This window comes from Cavia porcellus, unplaced genomic scaffold (genome assembly GCF_034190915.1).
Source record: "Cavia porcellus strain 051 isolate PalLab524CR breed Dunkin Hartley unplaced genomic scaffold, mCavPor4.1 scaffold_26, whole genome shotgun sequence".
Lineage (NCBI taxonomy): Eukaryota > Metazoa > Chordata > Mammalia > Rodentia > Caviidae > Cavia > Cavia porcellus.
The window spans coordinates 8,679,187-8,694,188 of NW_026947509.1; the positions used below are offsets into that span (position 1 = coordinate 8,679,187).

The 15,002-nt window shown below is 40.1% G+C and overlaps 1 protein-coding gene across 4 annotated transcripts in view; it reads left to right on the forward strand.

The window, feature by feature from the left end:
* Gpatch2 (G-patch domain containing 2) overlaps positions 1–15,002 on the forward strand; it is a 145,691-nt gene that overhangs the window by 92,314 nt on the left and 38,375 nt on the right. For 2 of the 4 annotated variants that reach the window (XR_010043290.1, XM_003474234.5), the window contains exons 6-7: positions 1,724–1,791; positions 12,908–12,947. Coding sequence is in view for 1 of the 4 variants with exons in the window: in XM_003474234.5 (XP_003474282.1) it covers positions 1,724–1,791; positions 12,908–12,947 (108 nt within the window). In the remaining 3 variants the exon portion in view is untranslated. Of the gene's footprint in view, positions 1–1,723; positions 1,792–12,907; positions 12,948–15,002 lie in introns of those variants that run through there. The other 2 variants (XR_010043288.1, XR_010043289.1) reach the window with 1 other exon arrangement.

Below are 15,002 nucleotides of genomic sequence, written 5' to 3' on the forward strand. Positions count from 1 at the left end.
ACAATGCATATCCTCTTCTGTTTTGTAAAGGCCATTACTAAGTCAATATGTAAAATCATTTGGATAGCTACATTTGATACTGTAAATCTATTGTGAGTTATTTGCACAATTGAATTGAATGTGTAGTTTTTTAGACATAGGTAGGATTTCTGAGAAATACACAGTGTGATTATTTCTGACTAGATTGAAAGCTTACATTTGTATTATGGTATAAATTAGTTATAAATTCTGTTTTATTGTATTCAGTTGCATTGTTTTCATCAGGCAATTTATCACATGGGTGTATGTGAAATTTCTACATTTATTAAATTTCAGATTATGTATTTCAAGCCCGAGCCAGACTTAAACATTTTTCCATAAGTGTAGCTTCGAGTAAACAAGCAATTTTAGTCCTGAAAATAGCTTCTGCTTCTGTCAACACGTTGTTTATTTTTTCTCTGAGATAAAAAGTTCAGTTTTCTGATATTTGTAGCAAGATAAAGTCAGTAAACAAGATTAATATAGTGTGGAAAAGGTTGTCAGCAGCCCGGCAAAGGAAATAAGTTGCCTGTACATAGAGCATACTGTAAACTGAATAAAAGTGTCAAGTCCACCATGAGATAATATGATCATGAACCTCTAACAAAGCATGACATAGGCTCGGTCGGCTTTTCTCATAGCCGCAGTGTAGAAAATGGATTACTGTCTTCCCGGGGTACCCCTGGAATAGCATGGACACCGCAGTCCGTGGTGAATGAGGATGTGGTCTTGGAGAGGATCCACACGCTCACCTGTGGGCTCCGGTGGGAGGCTGGGAATGGCATGGTCCAGGCACGTTCACCATCCTCGCAGTTCTCGGAATCCAAGAGGACGTGCTGGCACCCTCCCCACCCAGAGAAAAAAGTTTTGGGACATTTTCTCTTAGAGGATTTTTTTTTTTTTTTTTTTTTTTTTTTTTGCCTTTTTGCTAGCCTATCCTACTGAAATGGCACCAGCACAATTAAAGAGAGGCCTTGTTATTTTTCCAAGGGAGAACTTAAGGTCTGTCGCTGTGAATTTGTGCTTTGTCCTCTGGAGTGGTGGACTCATTGGTGCACAGTGCTGTTTTTTGTTCTCTTAGAGAACCTTTCTGTGATGAGATTCTTTAAAAATAAAAGTGGCATATAGTATGAAGAAACTTCTTGGACTATCCTTTACCAGGAATCTATTTATGTTTAGAAATGAAGGAGTAAAATATTATTCTCTTTGGCAAAATAAGGTTTTGTTCTGTGTAAGGTCATGGAGAAACTCAACCAAGGGCTGTTCAGCATCTCTTCAACCTAAGTTCTTTTATATATTGAAATTTGTACCTTGTAATACATATTACATACATTCAGAAATTCACTACAATACGTTTTTTCATGGAAATATCTGCTCAACAGTGATCTATCAAATTAAGCCTTGTTTTCATGTAAAATTAGATATACATGCAGAATTTGGAAATAATCATTATACGGTTTGTTAAAAAATGATATTTACATTGTTGTTAAGATGCTTTCACATGAGTCTTTAAATTCTAGCAGAGTAATGTGCTGGAGCAGAAAGATCATTCAGCGGTCAAATTACACTTTTGCTCTTGTCTGGGATTTAAGAACTGATGCGGACTCTCCATTTTAGAATGATGCCCTCCAGTAGAGATGCCCACATTGCCCACTGTTTCCGAAACCCAGCCTGTGACTTGTTCTCTGTTGAAAATCTCCAACAGGTGCCGACGCCGAGCCCAGCCAATAACAAGAGGATAGTGTACTTCTCCCCGGACTCGCATCACCACGAGTGAGTGTCCGTGTTTGTGTCTCTGTGCTGGGTGTGCTTTTTATTTCTTTGGGATACTGGTAACTACTGTTATTGAAAGTAGTTAACCTGTACCTGCCTTTTAAATCATATGCCAGTGTTAATCATGCAAGAGCAATTTTTTTTTTTTTTTTTTTTTTTGTCTTTTTCGTTTTTATCGGTACCAGGGATCAAACTCACGACTGCCTGCTTACAAGGCAGGTGCTTATGCCACTGAACTAAATCCCCAGCCCTGCAAGAGCAATTTGAATAAAGGATTTTTTGTTTTGTTTTTGTGGTTTGGGTTGTTTTGCTTTGTTCTGCTTTGCTTTGTTGAGTTTTGTTTCATTTGGTTTTGAGACAAGGTCTTTTGAGTTTTGCAGAATGACCTCGAATTTGCAGTCCTTTTGCCCCAGCCTTCCTGATACCTGGGTTCCCGGCCTATGTGCCACCAAAGCGTGCTAGGATTTTTAAATACATTCTTTTATTTGGGGTAGAGTTTGAGAGTCATGCACTATTGAATTACGTGTTCTCTGAAAACATTTACATTTTCCTAATACTGAGTTTTCCTAATGGCAAGCTGCTCCTGTGTACCCACTCTTGCTTTAGCCCTGTCCCAGCCCTTCGCCATGCAGACATTGTGTGGTTCTGTAGAGTTTCTCTCGTACCTGCACCTGCCTGCACTTGGTAGGCATAGTTAAAGGCTTGAAGGAACCAGAATGTATTTTCTTTTTAGCAACCAAAAGAGTGACTACTAGGTAATTTTTAAAAGGTAAACGATTTAACTTAACTTTGACTTTTGTAAATTACTGGTGAAATTTCCAGGTACTAACTCTTTTTTTTAAATACTTCTTACTTGAAAAACCTTAGGTTAGATGTTTTATTTCAGTGTCAGATGTCTCCTGTTTAGTTGGTTGAACCTGAGAAAGGCCATAAAGTATGGGAAGGCATGAATTAATTATTGAATACATTTTTTTCCAGCAAGCATTTCTGTTACAGTCCATTAGTTTCTATTTTTTATCCACTATTTAACAAATATAAAACACAAATTAATGTGAATAGATATGGCGGCATATCATAATCTTTTTTTGTCTTCCCTGTTTTTATTTTCCTATAAAACTTCTTTTCCTTTGGAATAAAAAATGCATTTCTTACCTAACACTGACAGCACAATGTTTATTTTCTTTTTAATTTTCTGTTTTGATGAAAAACAAAAACTCCAGCAAGCAGATTTAGAGCGATTCAAAAGCCAAAACCTTTGCTTGCTGAACTCAAGTGCTCTAAGGACAGACAAACGGCAACCTCTTTGGGGCTCTGTGGTCTCAGTGCCGCCACAGTGCCTGGTACACCATGGACAGTCCGAGATCGCTGCTGAATGAATAAAGGCCTGAAAGGATGAACTTACAATGAGAAGCTCAAGAGTCTGCAGTGTGTCAGTACTGCTCCTAAAAGAGCAGGGGTGAGCCCAGCCTCCCTCCTCCTTTCCCCCTCCCCACCCCCCACAGTGGGAAACCACAGTGGTTTCCCATCAGTTCAGTAGACCTCCAAGGGGTGGGACTTGGGACCCAGCACCCTCCTGTGCCTGCAGATCGCCACTCCCTCCACTCTGGGCTGGACACATTGGGATGACACCACTTCCTCCCATCTGGTGCTGCCGCCGGCTCTTCAGTGTCTCACTCTGACGCTTCCCATTTCTGGCTGCAGGGCTGCAGCAAAGCTCAGTTCCCCGTTCTATCATCACAGGATCCTGGTGAATCTTTCTGTCACTGGCTGTCCACCTTTCAGTCCCTACTTCTTAGTCCTGCTACTCACATTCAGCTATGGTCATCTTGTTAGCTCTGGTGAAATACCCAGTTGCCTACTACTAACGGAGGAGCTTCAGAACATTATAGACCCCCTCTACCACCTACCTCCAAACAGCTGATCCTTAATTCTCTTCCTCTCTAAGACCTTTGGGCTGGCTTTCTGGTTTACCCCATTCCCTTAGTGGAACCTGACTTCACTGCCCACTTTGTGCTGGGATTTTGCTCATGCATTCCCTCCTACCTGTATCCATCAAGATCCTGTTTGTTACTCCAGATTGTCGACAAGCTTTTTACTTATCAGAGCATACTAGGTGCTTAACAGGATATCCCTGATAGTGGCTTAAACTGAAGGGTTTTTTTCTCATTTTGTTTTCTCACAGAAGCCTAGGAAGAGAGTTTGTTTTGCTGCTGTCTCAATTGCTTTTCTTATTGCTGAGGTAAAATACCCAACACACAAACTTAAAGGAGGGAAAGTTTATTTAGCTCACAGTTTGTAGAGGTTTTAGTCCATAATCGGCTGAATCCAAAGTAGGGTAGCGTGGCAGATGGGCATCACAGAGGAGAAACACTTATGGTGGGCCGAAAGTAGCAAAATAAGGGACCTTAACCTCATCTTTCTGCCCTTTTTATAGTCTTGGCTACTGACATTAGGGCCATGCCAAACCAATGAGTGGACTAATTTAATAATCACACATCTTTAATCCCAGCATTGCACCACAAGTCAAAGTACTCTAGATTCAGCTATTTCTGAAAAACCCCACCTGTGGCCACCTGAGGCTTTGGGGAGACATTTAGATGCAAGCTGTAACAGCAGCTTGAAGATGTCATCCAGGGCTAGACTATTTCTGTTTCTCTAGCTACTGGTCGCAGTAGTCTGCCAGAGCTGCCATGACTGAATACTGAAACTCGGTGGCTTAAGCAGCAGAAATTTATTCTCACGGTTCTGGAGTTCAGAAGTCTGAGACCAACAGTACAGGGCCTGTAAGTTAAAAGTGTATGTAGCTGTGTGCCATGGTGTATGGCTGTAATCCTGCTACTCAGGAGGCTGAGCAGCAGGATTGTGAGTTCCAGGCTGGCATGGACAACTTAGACAGCCATCTCAAAATTAAAAAATAAAACTTTAAAAGTGTGTGCATGTACAATATAGAATGTGGGGAAAGCAGGCCATTTTAACAAAGCTCTCGTTCAGACAATGGGATACTTACTACCCAGCACAGCACAGCACAGCCCAGTCTGGCCAGCTGTCCCCTCTGCTCGTCCTGTCACTGATCCTCTTAAGACCAGGACTGATAGGGCCATGATAGATTCTCTGAGCACCACACAGCTGCAGCAGTCCATTCGTTTCTTAGGAGTCAGATGCAGACCGTTGGTTTATCTGGATGCTAGGGTTGCTTTAAGAATTTAATGGGTTTTTGTTGTGTTTGTTTTGTGATTCGATCCCAGCAGCCTGCCTGTTAGCCTGGCTGCTTCATGTGTTCTTACAGGAAGGGCCACTGAGTTGACCAGGGTCTGCTCTTAGGCACTTGGAATCAGTGGCTCTGAGAAACCTTCATGGTAGGCTCATCCGTGTTGTCACAAACCCGATGGAGGAGTCCTGAGGCCCAAAGTAGAGCCCTCATCCTGGCAGTCAGGCCACGTGTGACATCTAGCTTCCACACTGCTGCTTGCTTCACAGACCTGGTTCTCCAAACTGCACTTCCCTCATGGTGAGACTTGCCTCCCATTGAGAGTGTGTTATAAGCTCTTTTTAGAGATCTGTATTTCCGTGCCTGTCTTCAAGTCTGGCCCTGATCCAGGGAATGCGAATGGGGAGTGGCCTGGAGTACTCACTCTTGGCCAGAAGGCAGGAGACGACGTGCCTGAAATGGTCATCTTATATATACAAGCAACTTTGTTCAGATACACATAGCACCCATGCCTTACCTTAGGTTGGTGCTCTTTTAAGGACCAGTGGGTCTCTCTGCCTTCCAACTGACCCCTTGGGGGAAATGTTCTTATCATCTCCTTTGGCAGAAGAAGGCATATGGTCGGTGTACACGGTATGGCTGGAGATAGTTGGAGATGCTCTGTGTGTTTCTCCTTCTCTCCGGCGGCAGGAAGTGGGCCCCTCCTCCCTAACACAGGCACATGACATACAATCTTTTCTTTTCATTTCTTTTGTTGTTTAATTTAGTATCTCACAGAAGGCAAACCAAGGAATTCATATCTTCTGGTCATACAAATAATTTCCAAGGATTTATAGTCACCAGTAGTTTTTAAAGCATTTTACAAGTTGTGTAGTGGTTTGTAACTTGATTCTTGTAGCCTCTGGTACATGAGTAAAAATACTCAATCTAAAATTGTTGTGTGACGTTTGACACCAAATTCTGGAGTATTTCAGATAATTAAGTGACTCACTGCTGGAACTAATCTCCCTTTATTTCCATTTATCAATTCATGCAGCAGGACTTCTGATTACTCAAATCTATAAAAATGAAAGATAAGAATAGTATTGATGCTAAAAATCTTGTATTTTATGGTGGATACAAGAAATAACTTTGGAGAAAAGCTTGTTAATGATTAATGAAGTAAAATTTTTTATATTTAACATCAAAATCTAGTTCTGCTGTTCAATTAATTGAATATAATTGGTAATCTTTTTTAGACCTTAATAGCTGGTTGTTATCAACTACTAACAATTGTTATTAGATATACATTTCAAAGTAATTTTTAGCTAAATAGTCTTGCAGTCACAGATTTTTTAAAAAGAAATTTTGTGAATTTATATATAAATATATATTTGTAGAATATGATAGGTAATTAATAAAGGCTTCAGAGCATAAAAATATGTTAGAATAAAATTCCTTAAGGAAGTAAATTGGAAATAAGAGTTGAAGGAGAAAAATCAGCCTTATAGAATTTTGAATAATTACCACATACCTGTTGCATTTCCTTTCCAAGCGACAGTGTGGAGACTGTCATGATCTTTGAGCCTCTATTGGGTCAGGATTGTGAGTTCTCCTGCAGGCGGGTGGTGGAAATTGTTCTCAAAGGCAGCAACTGAACACTTGTTGAGTGTGATTGACAGTGGGCTCAAATAAACTTGGCTGCTGCCCCGTCCAGCCACCTGATTTTTAGAGATGAGAACGGGAGGCTCAGCAAGGCTCAGTCACTTGCTTCAGCCCATCCTTAGTTTCCAGGGCAGGTGCCCACCAGAAACAAGCACCCCAGTGGCCGCCTCTGGGTGCCGTGACATGTTGGCTTTGCATTTTACTGCGGTGGAGAGTGTCCACACCTTGAGTGGACTTGTTACTTTTCTGTTTAGCATGCAGGAATGCCACATGGAATAAGAATAATAATGATCCTGTAACATACTGCAAAATTCTTCTAAGTAGACAGGGCATTACATGTGTATTACTTCCTTCTGTGCCCCTGGGAGGACTGCAGAGCCAGCAGGGTGTGGATAAGAGAAAACTAAATTCCGTCATGGCTCTGCAAGTTGTTCTAGGTCACATGGAGCAAGATCTGCAGCCAGGGGCTGTGCTCCTCTATTACAGCCCAGAGTTACATAAAGGACAGTGAACTCCAGGAGCTCATTGTCACACTGTATCACATCCCTCTCTTCTCCATGTTCCGAGTGCCCTATATCCATTCTGCCACCCTGGGGCAGAATATTTTAATCTTCAATTTCTTTTTGTCATTTTACATCAGTATTATGGGCCAATGTTTAGTAGTCTGGGGAACAGAAGTGCCTCCAAGAGGATAATCGTGCTGGTCAATGTTTACATGAAGTATCATCACCAAGACCCCTCCCTAGGCGGGCACGACAGGGTGGGGAATGCTCAGATTGCTGGTTTGTATGAACCCCACGGTGGTTTACCTCAGAGCCTGTACTGGAGATGCTGCGGGAAAGGCAAGAAAAAGACACTTGGTTACTAAATATTTTGAAACTCCTAATTGGATAACAAAGCTGTTACTGCCAGTTTTATTCTGTTAATAATTCCTTGAAGTCAGTGTTTATTTTGCTTCGGAAAATCCCCTCCAAAAACAGTGTGATTAGAGGAATACTTAATTTCACTCGTTAGAATTTGAAGCTTAAAATAGATTTTCATAAATAAGGCAAAATAGGGTACAAGCTTCATAGGACACAGGAATTTTCAGTTTTGAATCCATGTGGTCAGATGGTCACACAGTCGGCAAAGCTTGCTAGAAATAGCTGATGAGAAGAAAGCCAGCTGCTGAACCGGAGAAGGAGAGAGACGTGCTCAGAGCGCTCGGCTTGGGAGTGCTTGGCTCACCAGAGTTTTCAGCTTAGCAAAAGAAGGGTGCAGGTGGGCAATGCAGGTCTGTAAAATAACATCCTGTAATAATTTCCATGTGAAGACAGAGTACTGTGAATGGTGAATAGCCAGCGCTGCTACACAGTTAGGATCTGGAGTCATTGTTTTTAAAAGTAAACGTGTGCTCTGCACAAACATTGAGAAGTCTTACAGAGCATTATAATTAAGATGATGCAATTATTGTAATAAAATAACACTTCGCTTCCATTTGAAACACCATCTGGTAGTTTTGCCTTGTAAGCATTAGTATAGTTAAAGTTCAACTGTTAATAGATGATAGGTTTCATTTAATACGAAGTATTGAGCACAGAAAAATGAAATATGCATCCTACTCAAAACCTGTCAAGACCCTCAAATCAACTAACGCAGCAAAATTAGTATCTAATTCCTAAGTACAAATAACATTAAATTTTGAAATTTAGAGTTATTTTGTTAGCTTTCTGAATATACAAATTTTCTGTTAGCTTTCTGAATATACAAATGTTATAATCTGAGAAAATTATTACCTTTTAAAAATATATCAGCATTAATACACCCCTCTATTCTCTGTTAATGTTTTCATTCACTTACCCTTTATGTAATTTCTAATGTTTCAAGACATCTTATTTTCTCTCTAACTTCTCCCTGGTTAAGTGATACTGGTCTTTAAATAGAGAAAAGATAACATTGATTTTTCAGTTGATATTTATATTTTGCCTTTATTTCATTTTTAAATGAAAACACGTACCTGAGGAATTGTATGTAGATGAAACTTGTTTTAAATGCACATAGGTAACTCATAATAATCCTATGATAAATTCCTTTATAAAGCAAAGACTCACCCCCTGTTTTATCTTTTGTGTAAATATAGAGTTTGCGTAGCGCAAGATTTACCTGGATTAAAGGTTATGTTCTTTGGGAATTCTTCTGCACTTTGAAATTTAACATCTACTGCTTTATAGGGAAAGTGGCTTTCACTCTAGATTCAGATAAATAAGATATAATACATCAACCCCCACCCCGGACAGACTGCAATTCCCAGGGGAAGTCATTTAGCTTACATGTCTGAATTTTCAGTTATAGCATGATAGAACAGTAGTCTTTTCTTACTTATTTTTTATGAAGTGCCTATGTGAAATACAAAAATATTATTATACTAAATACAAAACATTTCAGAATAATAATGGTGATACTTTTGTACAGTATATTTTATTTTTCAGGGCATTTCAAATGTATCACTATGTTGTCATTATTAATTCCTCTCTGAAATAGTCATAGTGGGCATGATATCCCCATTTAATTTGCCTTTCCTAAAGCCTAACTCCAGTCAACCAAAAGTCAATTAAAAATCAAATATACTAAGCACTTATTATGCATTTGGTAACAACTAACCTGTGAGGAATCTTATAAGTCATGTTTATTGGCACTAATTTTTTACAGACATTTAGAAATCTAAAGTAGTTGTTGCCCAGAAAAACTCACTGAATAAAAGTTCACATATTACTGTCTCCCACAGTGTTCAACTGCAGCAGAAAATTAGTATTTATTTTAAACACGTACTGTGTGCCAGAATCTTAGTCTTGTGTAAGCTTCCTAGTGCTGAGATTAATTTTATTTTTATACTAAGACAGTATAAAAAAACTGAGCAATGAGACTCAGAAAATAAAAATAATTGGTCCAGAGCCCGTATCCAGATATGGGTCTTTCTCTTTCCTTCTCTTTCTCACATCTGCCTCAGCCTTCTGAATTTTTATTAGTTTAGTAAAAGAAATGAAATGAGCTTAATTTCAGGATGGACTTTTTTGCTTCATAGGAAAATCTAACAAATGAGGAATATCTTGACTGACCTTACCATCTGGCCTTAGAACATAAAATACTACAAGCATGGTCCAGGATCACCCAGCCCAGTGCGTTCATTCTTTGGCTCTCAAGGGGAGTAACATGGTGGCTGTGGTTGGTGAAACTGCCCATGGCCCCAGTCACTCCTCAGCCACTCTTGTAGTGGAGATTTGGGAGGCATCAGGCTCCTGGGTGCCTGGTACTCCACAGAGATCAGGACCTTCTGACCACTGGCCTCATGGTACCTGCAGTCAGGCAGAAGTAATAGGCTTTGCTGCAACCCGCATGGCTCTTGAGGTTCTTAGGGTGAAGGACCATGAGAGGATGAGGAAATAAAGAAGACACAAAGCTGGATCAGGTGGAGCCCTTGCTCGCCAGGTAGGAAGAAAGCCAGCAACCCCTCCTCACTGCAGGGGCGTTTATTTATACATTTATCAACTTAGTATCACTTGACACCCTGTTGTCCTAGCAACCCACTGTTCAGATCGCTGTGACTTTGAAGCCAGCCTAAGATACACAGAGATTTGAAGACCGGGCCTGGACTCCACAGTGAGGCCCTGCCTCAGAAAGAAAACGAACCAAGTGTAGGAAGATGTTAATGGTAGAATGTAACTAGTGGATGTGGCTGTATCATTCTAACATTCCTTCAGTTTTACTGAGCATTCAGATTTTCCCTTCATAAATTTTGGGAAAAATTAGTGAAAGAGATGAAAGATAAAATGGAAGGTAAAAAGGATAAAAACTCAAAAGATTTTAAAAATATGAAGAGACACTATGTTCACGGGTTTGGAAAATTCAACACAGTAAAGCTCTCACACTTCTTCCTAAGTTGATATTCAGGCTTTAAAGCAACCAATTCCTATCATAATCCCAGTAAGCCTTTTTTTATAGATGTAGGCAAAATAGATGTATTTCAAAGTTTATATGGGAAAGCAAAGGAATTAGAATAGCTAAAATCATTTTTAAAAGAGAATGACATGGTAAAAATCATGCTACTAGATTTGAAGACTGTATACATGCACACACACACACACACACACACACACACACACACACAATCTCCTAGACCATATGGTATTGGCATACAAATCAATGGAAAAGAACAGTGAACCCAGAAATAGACACACATGATTATGGCCAGTGGATTTCTTACAGCAGTGCAAAAGCAAATCAATGGAATAAGGATGGCCTTTTCTACAAATTCAAACCAGTTCTTCTGCAAAGAACCTCTTTAAGAGGAAGAAAACAAGCCACAGCACAAGAGGAAACACTTGTGAACCACACAGCTAACAAAGGACTTTAGAATCTGAGAGCTGCTGTAAATCGGAGAATTGATGGGGGTTACAAGAAATGAGGTCCAGCAAAAGACAGAAATGACACGAGTACTCAGCAAAGACAAAGTTCCAGGAGCGGTCTGGGCAGAGACTTCTGGGGACAAGAGAGAGAGTGAACGTGGGGACAGATGCATTTCAGGAGGTTTTCTTAATTTTTGAAAACTGTGGTAGGAGTGTGATATCTCATAGCCGGCAGGAAGCCAAGGCAGACAGCAAAACAGATATCAACTTTCAGAGAAACAAAAGAAAAACACAGCAGCAAAATGTAGTCACATAGATATAATAACATCTTATTCATAAATAATTAAGCAAAGTGGTATTATATTTGGAAATAGAGGGCTGGAAGCTATAAAAGAGCTAAATTTATGGCAAGAAGTCAGTCCTTAATATCTAAAATCAGTTAATCACAAAATAACCCTGTCACCATATTTTTTTTTAAATACAGCATTATATTTTGGAACAGGAAAAGATTAAGAGTAGACAGTGATTTTCCTGGACAGAGTTTGGGAGTCAGGATGGATGGAGCAAGAGACTGTTGTTTTTAGTCCTTTTAGTTTGTTTTTGTTAACTGAAACATGTGTTTTTTTTTTTTTTAATATTTCTTAGAAGCACAAGCTATGCTTCATCACAGAGGGGGTTTCCTGGTCAAGCCTTCTGTGGAGCACCAGGGGCTAAGTTTCCAGGTGGCAATGCACCCAGCCATCAGTGACTCACACCAGAGTGTCCACTCCCATGGCAGTGATGCAGCCTGCCCTGCCCAGACACATCATGCCTGTGATGCTGACAGATGTCACAGTCAGAGCACAGACAGGTCCTCTTAATATGGACACCGTCTGTTCCCAGCTTTAGTGCCACCAAGGCTAGAGAACAGACAGAAGTCTTATTCAGGACGTGGAAATGTGCCCTTGCTCCGTGTGCCCCTGCCCTGCTGCAGCCCCGCACTGCAGTGAAAGGGTGCCTGGGAGAGTCCCCAGCTCTCCAGACCCTCATTGCTGCCCCACGGACCTGACAACCTTATTTCCTGAGGCTGGGCAATAGTACATGCCTCTACCTAAAGGGGGCGTAAGTCCCTAGAGATACTCAAAATGCTAGTCCTTGAAATAGTTGGCATTAGCAGCCATGTTAGTGTCCTTCCCCTTGACTGCGGGCATATGGTGGTCAATTTAATTTCCTAGCTAATGACAGCTCCCTCCAGTTGTGGAACATGCAGGAGTCCCCAGCCCAGCTGTAGAATCGGGCTGGGCTGGGCACTGTGACAAGGGAGGAGTCCTTGTGCAGTGGTCACTGTCCTCTTGATGCTGTCGAATTGTTTCCAGTGAGAGTATGATTGTAAGAACCGAAAGTAATGGGTGGAAAGTAGTCTCAGATCTTGGTCAGGAATCTACACCGAAGGCCTTTTCTGTTTCCTCGGGGCAGAGCAGCCAGGCAGAGCAGTCTTGTATTTTTAACTTTTTAAATGTATCTCCAACAATCAGAAGGTCATAATTTGTTATAATGATGCTATAATTAAGTTGTGGTAAATGATAGCATTTGTAGATTTTATAACCAGGATTGATTCATAAAATGAATGCAGTCCCAGCAGTTTATGTTAACATAATTAAATGGAAATGTAATTCTAACTCAGTTTGCTTATTAAATTGAAAATTACTAGGTTATGAGCACTCTTACATTTCTGTCAAAATTGGTGTAAGTCTAAAATTACATGAAATATCCATTAAAATAAAGCATATTTAAAGCTCTGTTGCTGATAGCGAATAAATGCGGTGAGCTCGTGCAGGTTGAGCTGGCGGGATGAGTGCTTTGCTGAAGGTTCCAGCTGACGCCTTCTCTCTTTTCTCTGCAGCCACTGGTTTAACCCTGGGGCCAGGACAGAACATAGTCAGGTAAGGAATGGTCCCTTCCTTAAGGGAAGTTATTCTCTCCGATATTTATCTGCCTATCTCCCTTAAGGATTAAGATCTCCAGCATATTGTTAAAGGAGTTCATTGCACCGGGCTTAATACACAGCCCAAACCATGACCTCAGAAGACCATAGCCTTCCCTCCAGCCATCTGCTGGAGCCACACCCACCACCTCCACAGCACAGCAGGGCTTCACTACTTATAAATCCTTTGCTCAAAATTAAGGCACTAAAGCAGTGTATCTGCTTAAAATTCAATTTGCATTTAAACATCAGGTCAGCCAGCATGAGAATATTTTTACTGATCTTAGAAGGTGGCACTAGTTTCTTACAAGTTTACATTATGTCTCTAACTGAACCTTTTAAAATCTCTCACTGGTACTCATGACAACGCAGTGATGAGTTGGCTTTGCAAGAACGTGACATTCATTTCAGTTGTCCTCACTATTAAGTACGTCCTTTGTCTCTTGAATGTAATAGCTTGCTCTGAAGCAAGATAAGCTCATTTAGGGCATAAATTGTGGTAAGGTATAAAGTGTATACATTTTAGGTTTTGAATTCTCCCAAGAGTTTTTTTTTTCCTATTATGAATTTTTAATACACTTATTATTTAATAAGGTGATCTATGAGAAAGTATATTTTTTCAATGCAAACTTTTCCTAAACTCCTGGAGATCATTTCTTATCAGGAGTCAGAAGGGAGGAGGATGGTAAAGTGATGTTTGCACCTGGTAATAGTGATTAATAACATTAGTCTGTTGGTGATGATTGATGTCTGAATACGGTACAGTTTCAAAACTGGGTACAAATGCCCTAGCTCCCTTGATTTATAAAGTGCCACTTACTTTATAATAACCAGCGATGGTGAACATTCTAGAGACCAAATGCCCAAACTACAACCCAAAACCCACTTAATTTATTGTAATGGGCCAACACTGCAGTTAAACCTGAATAGTGAGGTTTTAGATTAGAAAATACAACACATACATTAACATCTTTCATCTTAAAAGAAAAACACCCTGCATGCCATAGATTCACCACCAGTGACCCATACTTTTTGCTTACTACACATAAGCCTACTAAAAGAAAAATATGTTGCAAATTCAAATTTAGTTGTAATAATGTTTTTCCTTACCGTGCCTTTTTCCATGAGAGTAATTTGCCCCTTGAAACAGACTTCTCACATTTGCATAGAATGTTTACTACTGTTCTTATAAATTTGGAAACTAAGCTGTTACATTTATGAGGTGTTTATCCTATTATTCAAAATGCAAAAATTAGACTTTCTGCTTTCCCCAGGGGTTCATCACCATGTTTACAGTGAGATTCTGCTTGTAATAACTATGCCAGGCTGCATCTGGATATGTTCTATTCTAAAACATGATTTTTAGAGCTCATTCACTACCTTTAGAATTTGAGAAATACTAATGTGATACTATAAATTGATGTTTTTGATTACTGTGTAATGTAAGTTTTGGCTTATAGCCAAGCTTTATTGGCTAGGTAGAAATTAACTAATAGCTCGGGCTGTGGGTCTAACTCAGTGGTAGAACTCTCAGTGTGCAAGGCCCTGGCTTCAATCACTAGCACCATCTAAAGAGAAAAAAAAATTAATAACCCAATTAGTTACAAAGAAGGAACTCAAGACCTCACAATACTAGGCAAGCCTTCTACCATGGAGCTACGCCTCGGCCCCTTTTTATTTTTTTAAGTTTTCTAATCTTTTTATCTAGTGTTTAAACTAGTCTTTTGCTTAAATTTTGGTACCCATTTTCAATTTTTATCCTAAAGAGGCAAGTTAATCATTAATAAATGCAGAGAGGTTCTTTACTTGGAGTAGTTATGTCCCGTAAGACAGAGCAGAGCTGACTTTGGACTCTTGGACCAGTGTTCTTAGGGGAAGCGCAGGGCTCCGCTCGAGCACCTTCACCAAGGCGCGGCCTTGGTTTTGGGGTATTCTGCTTTCAAGACGCTTCCTTTTACAGGACATCGATTCATTTATAATGAGTCTCAGGACACACAGCAGTATAACCCATGGG